The sequence below is a fragment of the Alexandromys fortis genome, unplaced genomic scaffold, assembly GCF_014885135.2.
Source record: "Alexandromys fortis isolate MF-2015 unplaced genomic scaffold, M_Fortis_MF-2015_v1.1 scaffold_145, whole genome shotgun sequence".
Taxonomy (NCBI): domain Eukaryota; kingdom Metazoa; phylum Chordata; class Mammalia; order Rodentia; family Cricetidae; genus Alexandromys; species Alexandromys fortis.
This window is the reverse complement of record NW_026068049.1, coordinates 269,751-282,542: the sequence shown is the minus strand read 5'-3', so window position 1 is coordinate 282,542 and position 12,792 is coordinate 269,751. Positions and strand designations below refer to the sequence as shown.

Sequence of the window (12,792 nt, the reverse complement as noted above, 5' to 3'; positions counted from 1 at the left end):
ACACTGGGAAAGTGAGTGGCTTGATGCCACCAGACAAATCCCTTAAAAAAATAAAAAAAAATAAAAATTCCAGACACATTAAACAAGACATGAACTTGTATGTCCCCCACATAACAAGATTTCAATGCTTGAATGAAGCTATTAATATTTCTAATTCTTTTATTCTACACAAGCTATAAACTATAGAAAATACCTCTGAGATAGTTCACAGGATTAAATGGTTACATTTCACAACTTTTTTTTTGTTTTTTTGTTGTTGTTGTTGTTGTTGTTGTTTTTCGAGACAGGGTTTCTCTGTGGCTTTGGAGCCTGTCCTGGAACTAGCTCTGTAGACCAGGCTGGTCTCGAACTCACAGAGATCCGCCTGCCTCTGCCTCCCGAGTGCTGGGATTAAAAGCGTGCGCCACCATCGCCCGGCTACATAAGCAGTAACAAACATAAATATAATCGGTGTTTATCCAAATGTTACAAAAGCTACACTTTTCCCGTAGTTTAAATGGTGAAATTTCTATTTGCACTATGAAAAACATGGCACATAATTTCAACTTAGTTTTAAAACTTTCCTTTCCTTTGCATACTGAGTTTATACACTGAAAGGTTGCGGGTACGGCTGGAGAGACAGTACTGCTCTTGCAGAAGACCAAAGTTTGGTTCCCGCACCTACAAGGAAGCTAATAACCATCTGTAACTCCAGTTCCCGGGGATCCAACACCCTCTTCTAGACTCCAGTCCCACGAGGCACACACGTGGCACACATATACGCAAACAATCAGGTGGGTGTGCATGCACCGTGTGCATGCTTGTACACAAACCATAAAATAAAAATTTTTTAAACATAAGAAAAGTGTATGTGTGCACACGTGTGTACTGTACAAAGTCTTAGGTGACTACATCTAGAGAGCTGGCTTATGAATAGTAAATTTCTTCTGTAGTTTTTCTAATTCTCTCAAATTTTCTACGAAGCACAGGTATTATTTTTAGAAAAACTTCTAGAAGTGTTATTTTTAAGTGCATAGAAGAGAAACTGTCTAAAAAAGACTGGCCAGAGACCAATGGAAAACTGATGGTCCCCAGGAGATGAATCAGTGGACCGTAAGTGTTTCCTTGGGTCATTACAAAGGGAGCTGTATGGGACTTATAAAAGTGTAATTGTTACTTTCAAGCTCACTGAGTTTGTTAAGGTTACTAAGCTTAAGTAATTCCAAAATAAACATATTCTCCTTGGGTCTCCAGTAGTGTCTGCAGTTTAAGTCCATTCCAGTGAGGTTCAGAGGCATTCAGAGCATCCTTCACTGAAACTTGCTTAAGGGCCAGAATATATCCTTATATAAAAAAGAGATTTAGGGACACCCAAAATAAACACACAGCTGACGGCAGCTCACTACCCAGTCTATCACTCAGCTAGATGATTCTGTCACAGTGAGGATGCAGTTCAGTCACAACAACACTCACAGACAAGTCAAGAGTGCCTCTCCTCTCATCACCATACTCCTGAATAACATCAAGTTTTTCCAGCGATCCTCCCTTCTACTGATGGATATGCAGGTCCAAGTAAATGATTAGTCAACATCCATCAGACTTGGCAGGCTTCAGACTACATTCCAGTGAAGTAAGCTACCATAAGGTAGAGCAACACAGAACATGTTGCATCTGCATGTTGCATCTGCATAGATTAGGAAGTGAAACACAACCTGTAATGAATTCAGTTCATGCCAAGGAGGACTAAAACAGCTCTGCTGCTCAATTTCTGACCTGAGGCGTCCAGCTCTAATCTGAGTTCTTGTCAGAAAGGCAACTAAAAAATCTGCCTGTGCCCTGAAGGGCATGACAGCAGAATATGGGAAGGAGAATTACAAAGGACTCAAGAGCCCTACTCTGCACCTCATGGCACCTTTTCCAGCTGTGCCAGCCTCAGGAAAACAGAAGCAGCTACAGAGGCATTTCCAGCAGACTTCTCCATCCAGCACGGCCCACCAACTTAATCCTTAGCCTAAGTTTTTACTCTCAAGTATGAAGCACATTTTCCCCGATGTTAAAATACCTGCCTTTATAATGAAAAGCACTGAAAGATGGGATTCACGGTACAGCCAATTCTGCTGAAATATAACCCTCAGGAAAGTCGGGGTCCTTGGCAGAGTTTTACAAATACACTGAGAAAGGCCTTTAAATTGCTATCTGTGTTCTTTAAGCCACTTATTTCCAAGAAGTCAACATTACATAATATTTCTTGACTACACTGACTGTGCCAATAACATATGGAGAACAGTGTCCCCACTGGGCCCGGTTTCTACCTCTGAGGAAAGCCTTTCCATTTTTATAACTAACATGACAAAATCCACTTTTCAGCCAAGCTTCCTCAATACAGCAGTTTAGTTATGATCTCAAATACTATTAAACTTAATGGCAGGACCTAAATTCAGACTTTTCATTTTGCTTCTGCACCTACTGGAAATTGCTTCACTCAAACTAATTATGTCTTCAGATGATTTCCTATTTCCACTTGAAGTGGAAACAAATTAGAACACTTCGGATTCTCTTTGCACTTCCCGAATACAGAAATGACTCAGCGCCTAGCATCATCCGAAAATGAGGCCCTCTACTAGCGTTTTCCAGATAACTGAAGCCCACAGAACTGCTGTGTTCAGCCTAGAGCAGTGACCTGAACACAGCGGTATCTGGTAATACTCACTAAATGTGTGGGTAAATAAGGGGAAATTATTTTATTTTTAACAGTCTGATGAAGTTTGTTCTACAATGAATGACAGCCATCCCTTGTTTTCTAAGAGTTATGCTCGCTACAGAAACTGAGCCGCTTAGTTACTCTGGAGGAATCACTAGAAACAACAAAGCTCTAATCTCCCAAAGGAGTGTCTAATGGCCCAGGCACAGGACTTTCTGCTGCATGCGAAAATGCCTTCTGTAAGCTGGGCTTGCACAACTTTCCTGGGCTCTCATTTCTGCTTGCGCCTTTACAAACAAATGTCTAACTAGGTTCTAGTTAATCTGCCTCCAAAGCAGAATGGAATCCCTGCATTTGGTTACAGTCCAAAAGTCTTTACCACTTCTGATCTGTAACTACAGTGTGTGTGTTTAACAGGCCCTGCAGTGCACCAACACACCCAACCACATTCCGTATCAAGTGAGATGGTTCTCTATTAGTTTTAAGTATCTTACTAAATTTTTATTTAAATGCTAAGATCCAAATATTAATCATGAGTGTGGCTCAAAAACTACCCACAGTATAAACTTTAGAACTTATTTTTTAGTATGCTTAGGAAATACCAGCCATGACAACTTTTGATGTCATCTTGCCTGATGGGCTTGAGATGGGGCAACAATTTGGAATCACTATTCCAAAATTCAAGTCTGCAAAAGTCATACACTAGCAGCCACAGAACGCTGTGCTTACACAGAACGCTCACCTCCCTGAGTCTCAGTGAAGGCTTAGCAGTTAGTTTACACCATCTAACTACACCATCGCTCCCAGGACAAATTCTGAACAATGTTTATAATTTAGCAATCAATTTAGAAGTTGAATCAACACACAACTAAAATAAAATACTTTGTATTTTAAACCAATACAACTGTGTCTTCTGAAGCTTTGAGAAATCTGTGAATTACCGAAAGATATAAAAGATGGAAGCTTTGTTTATTTGGATCTCTGAGTTGCTTCTTTCTGAAGATTTAATAAACTCTCTTTTGAAATAATAAGAGTTTACCAATTGAAGGATTTATATTAAATATTCCTTAAAAGTAACTAGCTGGGCTAACAATGAGCCAAGTTAACCAGGAGTAAGAGAAAAATTACTCAGGCTGTTTTACTAATATTCTTCCAAAATCACCAACCCTTTAACAAAAATAGTTCAACGGAAGATTTCAGTTCCTGGTACTGAACTGAACAAAGAGAACCACATGTTTTTAATGACTGCTCATAAACGACCCAAATAAATCTCCAACGGAGTTAGCAGAGGCTCTCTGTACTTTTCCCTTCAGAATTCAACAGACTGATTTGACAGCTAAGTAAGAATTACGGTACTTTAAAGCACCACTCACTCTGGAACTTTTATTTGCTGTCGCGAAGGTTGGTGGTACCTCAACAGAGTAAATGAGATTCAGGGGGATATTTTTTTCTAAACAGTACAAAATGTCCTTGTCATTTACAACAGAAAAAGTTTTCCCACCTCAAAATGAGAAGATTTTCAAACTAAGTAAGAGATTGAAGTATTTATATATAAATGTTACAAGGAAGCATTCCAAACAGCCTACCAATCAATTACAAAGCTGGCCTTAGATCAGGATTACACTACCTATCATTTACAAGAAACTAAAGCCTGCACAACACAAAGTATAACCTACAATTTAACCGCTCATGTTCTGTCTCCAAGAATTTTTAACTATGAATTAAAACAGAGCAACAGTACCACCTGCTGGAAGCTATAAAACTACAACACGCAATAGCCCTGGCATTGCAAGAATTACTTTAGAAAGACTAATTTCCTAATTCAACAGGCATGACCATAGGTGTCTTATACATGTTGCTGTAAAGGTTAAACTAAGATGTTCATATTAAAAGATACTGTTTTTTTCCTGTTCGTTCCTCTGGTTCCACACAGCCCCAACCACCCCAAGTAATTCTAGTATATGGATCTAGGCCTTAACAAAAATACTCTCAAATTTGATTTCTGTAAAGAAAAACTGACAATCACATGAAAGAGGAATCTGAAGCCATTTTCTGCATCCAATGATCTAAAAAAATTCATTTTTCCTTCCCCATCCCATTATGGCTTCAGAGATATCTCTAAAACCACCATTAAGAACCCACAAGGCATGCAGGGTATAACGGTACAGGACACATCTTCAACCCCAGCACTTGGGAGGCAGACACAGGTAAATGTCTGAGTTTCAGCCCAGCCTGGGCTACCCAGTAAGTTCCAGGGTCAGTCAAAGTTACATAGTAAGACCCTGTCTCAAAATTAAAAAAATAATAATAAAGACCCCCCACAAAGCATCCTGGTGGGCTGTGAACCAGTTTACATGCCACTGTAAATTATCTACGGATATTCTGGAATTCAAAATATGCACATTATATTAAGAAACCACATGCCATGAACTGCTGTTAAAAGGCTTCATGTTTTACAGACACAGGAGATCACAGAAGCTACTGTCTACAGAACAGCTCCACTCTAACTCTGTATATCAGGATACACAAAAATCTACTGCAGGTCTGTAAATGCTCTCTGGGCTACGCAGGCTCAAACTCCCACTGCTGTGATCTCACTGACCTAAACTGTCTTCAGCAACCAGCATCACTTTAGTAACTTCTTCTGCCTGTGCAAAAGGTTCTGACAGTGAAGCTGTCAAGAATACAGGAGTAATCAGCTGCCTGGGCCAAGTTTACTGAAGTCACCACAGGTATTACTTGGTTCACAATTTCAATTTAGATACATCTAGACTTTTAAAGGGATACTAGAAGCAGTGGAATGGCTTTCAGTGCAACCATGGCAACCTGAACCCAAGGCAGACCCCACTTAGAAGGGAATGAGAGAACTTACTCCAAGACAAAGCTTTCCTTTGTCCTCCACTGAAGCTTGAGCACCCACATACACATCATGTACATATACACACAATAATAATAAAATATTAAATATATAAATAAATGGATACCAACCTCTAGTCTCTTTTCAAGAGATTCTATTCTGTCCTTTTTGCTAGCAAGATTAGCCCTTGTGTAGCGACTCTGACCAGGAAGATACAGGACTTGACTGTAGCATTCTTCCCACACCTGGTTGTAAGCTTCACTGGAGAGTTCTCCGTGGCTCATTCCTTGTTTTACCACTTCCATCTCTTGTACCAGAACATCCTGGGCCTGTTTACAGTAATAATCTAAGTTGAAGCATACAATTTCCACCATCACAAAGCTTAAGACTAGTTTATTTCCCTTCTTCCTTAAACCAATGGCAAGATTTAGTTGGTCATTTTCTAGAACGAGATGGGCAATACCCAAGCTAAATGGATTAAGAAACATCTAAGTATGGACTAGGGAGATGTCTCAGTGGTAAGTACCTGCTTTGCAAGCTTGAAGGCCTGAGTTCAAATCCCTAGTACCCATGTTTTGAGGGGTTTTTGTTCTTTTCATGTGTATGGGTGTTTGCCTACATGGGTATCTGTGAATCACATGCATATAGTGCCTTCAGAGGCCAGAAGAGAGCATAGGATCCCCTGGGATTGGTATTATAGACACTCGTAAGTGGGTGCCAGTTATTGAACCAGGACTTCGGGAAGAATGGCCAATGCATATAACCACTGAGTTATCATCCCCAACCCAGGTTTGCTTTGTTTTGTATTTTGAAGAAAAGATCAGACATAACCATATGTGTCAGGCAGGCCAGCCAAAACAGAAAACTCCTGGTTCAGTGAAAGACAATATAGGATACATCCTATGTCTCAAGGATATAGGGCAGAGAGTGGTAGAGAAAGATACTTCATGTCTTCTATAGACATGTGCATGGGCACATACAACAAACACACACAATCACACACACAGAGAAGGCTCTAAGGGCTCTAAGATGCAAACTGATATTCAAAAGTCAAGCATGGTTCTCCAAGAGTAAAACATCTATTGTTACTCGACATAACAGCAACACATCTTAGGTATGTTCCAGTTACTATGGGCCAGAAACTCAGTTCAAAAGTACAACTTTCATCACCTCCAAGTCTTCACCGTGCCAGGTGTGAAGCAGGTGGATCTCTGGGAGTTCAAAGCTAGTCTGGTCTACATAGCAAGTTTCAAAGTGGCCAAGGCTACATAGTAATTACTGAGTTTCTCCTTAAAAAAAAATTCTAGACACATTACAAACTAGACAATATTGACTTTAGTTTAAAGCTGATGAAACTAGGGCTCTTGTCTAAAACCATACCACAAGTAATCAGATGAAGCGAAATCTAAGCCAAGGGCACCAAACACTGCCTTATAGGCAAAACTCCATCCCAAGATGAAGAGAACCCAAGCATCTTTGGCACAAGCCTTCTTCTCATTCTAAGAAACATCCCTGTATCCAAAGAGTTAAGACTGAAGGCATAAGTAGATAATGGAACTACATCAGTTTGATTTCTCTACTAAAGAAAAAGTTTAAGGTGGCAGAATGAGAGAGAAGGAACTGGACAGGCCAGGTTAAATCACAGCTTTCCTGTTTAAAGCAGCTGCCTGCAGTGCTTAACTCCTCTGAGCCCAATTCTCAAATGGGCTAATGCCCAACATCTGTAAAGACTGACCTTAGGTAAATGGTTGGTAGACATGAAAATCCTAGCCCAAGCCCAGAGTTCCGTGAGCATAATCAAAAACCTGGTCCAGCCCTTCCCATGGCTCACAAAACTCACAGACTACGTCTTTCTTCAGTCTTTCTACTAACACTGAAAGTAAACAATCAAAATTATATAAAGTACAAAGCAATTAACTGACAAACCAAAAAGATTAGTAAAAACTGAAAAATAACTACAGAGTTAAAGACTGGATATTTTTAAGTAACTCCTCTTAAGAAAAAAAAATAGAAACCAGCCAATTTTAACATAATAAAATGTTTATTTAATCTTTAATTTTTAGAGATGGGGCTTCACTGTGTAGTCCAGGCTGGCCTTGAACTTAAACCCAGCTACCTTAGTGACATTCTGGAACTCACAGTAGACAAAGTGCACTTTATTTAGATATTATACACAATAAAAATTCTACAAGTTCAGCTTTTGCCATGAGAGTTATCTTTAAAGAATCAGGATAAAGACTCTGGGCTACAAGACAGTTCAGCAGGGCATTAATAAACTTGACAATCAAAAAATGGCAAAACCAAACCATACAACCTAGTTCATTAACTATTCCAACGTAGTGGAAGAGGAGAAACGACTCACACTAAGCTGTCCTCTGACCTCTACGTATGAACCATGGCACGTGTCCACAGACACAATTAAAAAATTAATGTAGTTTAAAAACTGAATAAATATATGTTTAACTTAAAGAATTTCCAGGGGCTGGAGAAATGACTCTGTGCTTGGGAGCACTTACTGCTCTTTCAGAGGACCTGGGTTTGGTTCCCAGCACCCTCAGGGTGGCTCACAACCATCTTCAACTCTAGTTCCAAGGGATCCCATAACCTCTTCTGGCTTTCACAGGCATTGCCCACATGTGGTATACAGACACACATGCAAGCAAAACACCCACATATAAAAAGTAAATCTTACAAAAAAAGCCAGGCATGGTGGCAAACACCTTTAATCCCAGCACCTGAGAGGCAGAGGCAGGCAGAACTGAGTTCGAGGCCAGCCTGGTCTACAGAGTAAGTCAAGACAGCACAGAGATCCTGTCTGGAAAAGGAAAGAAGGAATCTGTTAAACAGACAGCTGCTCTAAACTCTTTGTAGAACAAAAAGGGATCAAAGCAGATAGAACACAGAACGTCTAGTATTATTTGTTTCAAACAATCCCAAAGTAATTAGAATTATTACTTTCAAACCTTATATTCAAGTTTATTCTCTATAGGAAGAACCTTAAAAAGCAACCTTACTTTACATGTCCAAATGTGCAATAAATTTTGGAAAATTTATTTCCTAAATTTCTTTTCTCCTATTTTCACTCTGAAAAAAAGGCAACAGCAAGTACTGATTCTGGAGTTCAATTCTCAATCCCAGGCCAACAATGAGATGGCACTGCCCTGTACAACTTGACTAAAAAGAAGTAACTCAAAATCACACAGAACTCAGTGCCAGTTGTTCTTAGCTCTTCTTAGATCTTCCTCCCTTCACTGTCTAAAAAACTCTTAATATATGTTGCTTATGTAATAAAGAAAACTAAAAGAAGAACTGAGATGGGGCAGAAAGGAGTATCCAGGAAAGAATCTTGCAGTGTGCATCAAGTGTAGCCTATTCCCTATCTGTCACTGCCTTCAACGCTGCATGGTGGAAGAAGAAGGACGTGGGCCAGTGCTTTTTCCTGTTTCAGACTATTTTCCACTGCTATTCCAGGGTAATTTGAAGGCCAGGCAGTACAAGATTAAGGATCACATCCAGTAAGGACCTTCTGACTGAATCACAAAGTGACAGAGAGCATCACTCACGAAAGAACTAGCTCATTCCAGGAACAACAACCCATTCATGAGGATGGCACCCTCAAGAACTAATCACTTCTTAAAGCCCCACATCTCAATACTGCTACAATGGTAATCTCAATAGGAGTTGTAGAAGGGATAATCAAACCATTACTGCTTCCAACTAGAAACTGATTACTTATCATATAAAATAGAAATTCATGCCTTTGGTATTAGTCTAAATAACAAGTATTAAAAGAATTCAAAGGCAGATTTTAGCACAGGAAAATGATAATAATAATAAAAAAAACCTGTCAACCATGCAAGTAACATCCATGAATGAAAACTACCTTGCCACCAAAGCTTCTAAAACTAATAGCAAAGAGGGTGTTTAAAACATATCCTGGAGGCTAGGAAAACAGCTCAGTAAGCAACATGCTTGTTGTACAAGCACAAGGTACTGAGTCTGGAACTCCAGCACCCACATAAGCTGGATGCAATAGTGTACTCCTGTAACCCCAAAATGACAAGCCTGAAGTCTGATAAGGGAGATCCTGTCTCAAAAATAAGGTAGAGAGCAACAGAGGATGACTCCTCCTCTGGCCTCTGCACATGAACACAGGCTCAAGCACCCCACACACACACACACACACACACACACACACAAACACACACCACACACAGACAAAAAGAAAAACAACAAATCCTTTGCAAAGATATCACATGACATTTACCCCTAGCCATACTACCTTTGTTTCTGAGATGCAACAATGTAGCCATGTAAGTTCTGACTTTGTGACACACAGCATCTAACAAGTGCTTAAATCTCACCATGTAGATGTTCCTGTTCAACCCTACCTTTTTCAGTTCTTCTTTGGAGAACTTTTCATAAGGACTATGCTCAAGATAGGTAATATGCTCAGAATTGTTGGTAGCAAATCCAGCAGTTTTTCCTTTTTTATTCCCAGATGGTTCATAGGGGTGATGTAGAAGATCATAATGAAGCATAGTAATCATTTCTTTTTTGATCAATTCTTCGCTTTTCTGTAAATCTGTTAGAGGTGGTTCTACATTTAAAGGTCTTAAAATAGTTTCATTTACCTAAAATTTTAAAACAAGTAAAATTATCAGACATATCTATAATATATGTGCCTGCTTTAATAGCATGAACTAAATAGCAATTTCATATTTTCAAGAGTAATTTCTCCTCACTTCTACATCCCTCCCACTTCTAAGTTCAAAGTGGTATTAGTGCAATGTTTTCAAAACTGATTTTGAGAACTACTGTGTACTATATTCCGGAGAGCAGATGAAACTGTGTGATAGTCTTTATGATTGAGATAAATAAGCACTAATACCATATAAAGAAAATAACTTCCTAAATCAGAGATTTCACTTACTTCAGATGGCCGTGGTAGATCCTTCTGAACAGCTTTGTGCATTCGCTTCATTTCCTTCACACGCTCAGCATCTCGTAAGGCCTGAAAAGGGAATTTATATCCATTACTGGAGCTATACAGCAGCTAACATCAACCATTTCCAAAAGCTTAAGCTACTGAAATCTGTGTAAGGATGTAAAGAGGTAATGTCGAAGCCCAGGAAATCAATTTATTCATTCTCATTTGACATCAAACACTAAGACAACTGAAGTACACTAGAGTGGCTCTGCCCACCATAACCACCTTTCTTGTCTAAATAGAGTTATAAACAGCAAAGAGATTTCCCACAACCCAACTATTCACTTTCACCCAAAGCTAGAGTCAGCCAATGCTCCTTAACCCTCCAGTTACAATGATGTGACAATACATGAATACTCCATGCCAATTCTGAGAAAGTCAAGTAAATGTAACTGAAGTAGCTGCAAGAACAAAACAACCAAACACAGAAAGTGTCCACCTCTGCTCCCCACATTCACACGGTTCCCTGTAAAGTTAAGCAGCAATCGCCCTCAGCTATAGCCCACAGGCACTGAAGCATCTAGGATTATAACCAGGGATGACAAAGTTCCAAATGATGTGGAAGAAATCAACACAAGAGGAAACTTTAAAAAGTTGTTCTCTTCCTTTTAAATGATAGTATACAAAGCAAACAATCAGATGAAGCATGTAAATCTTGGTGGGTGAAATCTGTGACAATGTAGAGGACCCCCCTCACATCTTTTTGTGAAAGTGCCACCACTGACTGACAGTCAGAATACTCTGTATAATGCTATATGGACACCTACAAGTCTAACAAGACAGAAGTATTTATATTCTAGGCTTCTAAAAGTACACCATCTAAAGGCTACATTTAAAGATGCCATTTAAAAGAAATTTACAGGCTGAGTAATTAGCTCTGATGACCAGCTCTTGGGTATAAACCAGGCAACAACAGAGCAGTTTTACTTGAAAGAAAAGTTGTAAAAAAAACTATCAGATGCCATTGTGAACCTTAGGAGACTTCATCTCTCCAGATGAGCCTCCTGCAGTACTGGAGTCTCTGTTTTTGTTTTCCCTCTTCACTAGCCCTTTCAAGAACAGAAGGAAAGAGATACAGCACACAGCCTGGCAATGACTGCCACTAGACTTCAGAACTAGGGATATGCTTTGCTCAAATACACACTGCAATTAATGTGAATGTCAATGTATATGGCTTACAATAATGCAAAAGGCAAACTAACTGAATGTCCTGGAAGTATTAGCCACTGGTCAAGTGCAAGTTTTCAGTTATTCTTCAGAGGAAGCCTTAACTACAGTTCCATGAAATGCTGGAACACACAGGCACCACCTGGCAATCCTATTTCTGACACAGCAGCAGCAATAAAACAATATGCATTAAAAAGCACTTTTTTAATAAGGGTAACCCTCAAAGGAATGCCAATTATGTTTGGTTAACCATCCTATCAATTCATCACAATGTCAGTGTTTCTTTCACCTATAGAGAAACAGAGGTGTGGGAGCTAACGCTTTTCCACAAGTTCCATGCCTGAGCAGGAAGGAGCCTGATGTTTACCACGTACCAAAGCTAACAACAGGGTCAGTTCATTCATCATGACAGTTTCTGTACTAAAGCTTTATCCAACAGTTTAGTCCTCAAACACTGCACCCTCACATCTGCCCTGTTGCAAGAAAAACTGCAGCACGTTACAGAAAAAAAAAAAAAAAAAAGCATGCTCTCCAGTGATGCTATTCTCACAACCACCCTGAGACCAAGGCTGACAGAACAGCTGAAAGAGCCATGCAATCTCTGGGGAAAAAAAAAAGCTAACTCAAAGCCATTTTCTCCTTTCAAATGGAAGTAAAACTATATATACCATGAGAGGATGAGCAAGCAATTGTACGCTGTATCAGTGTAAGAGAGTGGTAATATTTTCTGATACACTCCAATTTCCAAACCCAATTTTTATCAGTCTATATTGACCTAATACTACTCAAAATGAATCCAATTTTTATTTGTCTTTAACATCCTTTCTTCACTAGATTGAAGCAATGTTTAAAAGGCTAATCTGTGTGTTACTTGGAAAAGCATAATGAATGTCAGTGTTTAAACATACACACACGTGATCCCGAATTTCCTGAGAAACTGAAACACTGATTTCCAAAGTAGTTGCACAAGATTGCATTCCCACCAGCAATGGATGAGGGTACCCCTTCCTCCACAGCCTCTCCAGCAAAGGCTATCATCTCGGTGTTTTTGATTTTAGCCATTCTGACAGGTATAAGATGATATCTCAAAGTTGTTTT

The 12,792-nt window shown here is 39.4% G+C and overlaps 1 protein-coding gene across 1 annotated transcript in view; it reads right to left on the bottom strand.

Moving 5' to 3' along the window:
- Positions 1 to 12,792, bottom strand: part of Cdc5l (cell division cycle 5 like) — a 40,960-nt gene that overhangs the window by 6,085 nt on the left and 22,083 nt on the right. The window contains exons 12-14 of the mRNA XM_050119325.1: positions 10,471 to 10,551; positions 9,929 to 10,171; positions 5,669 to 5,866 (exon numbers count right to left, since the gene is read on the bottom strand). Of these exons, the coding sequence (XP_049975282.1) occupies positions 5,669 to 5,866; positions 9,929 to 10,171; positions 10,471 to 10,551 (522 nt within the window). The remainder of the gene's footprint in view (positions 1 to 5,668; positions 5,867 to 9,928; positions 10,172 to 10,470; positions 10,552 to 12,792) is intronic.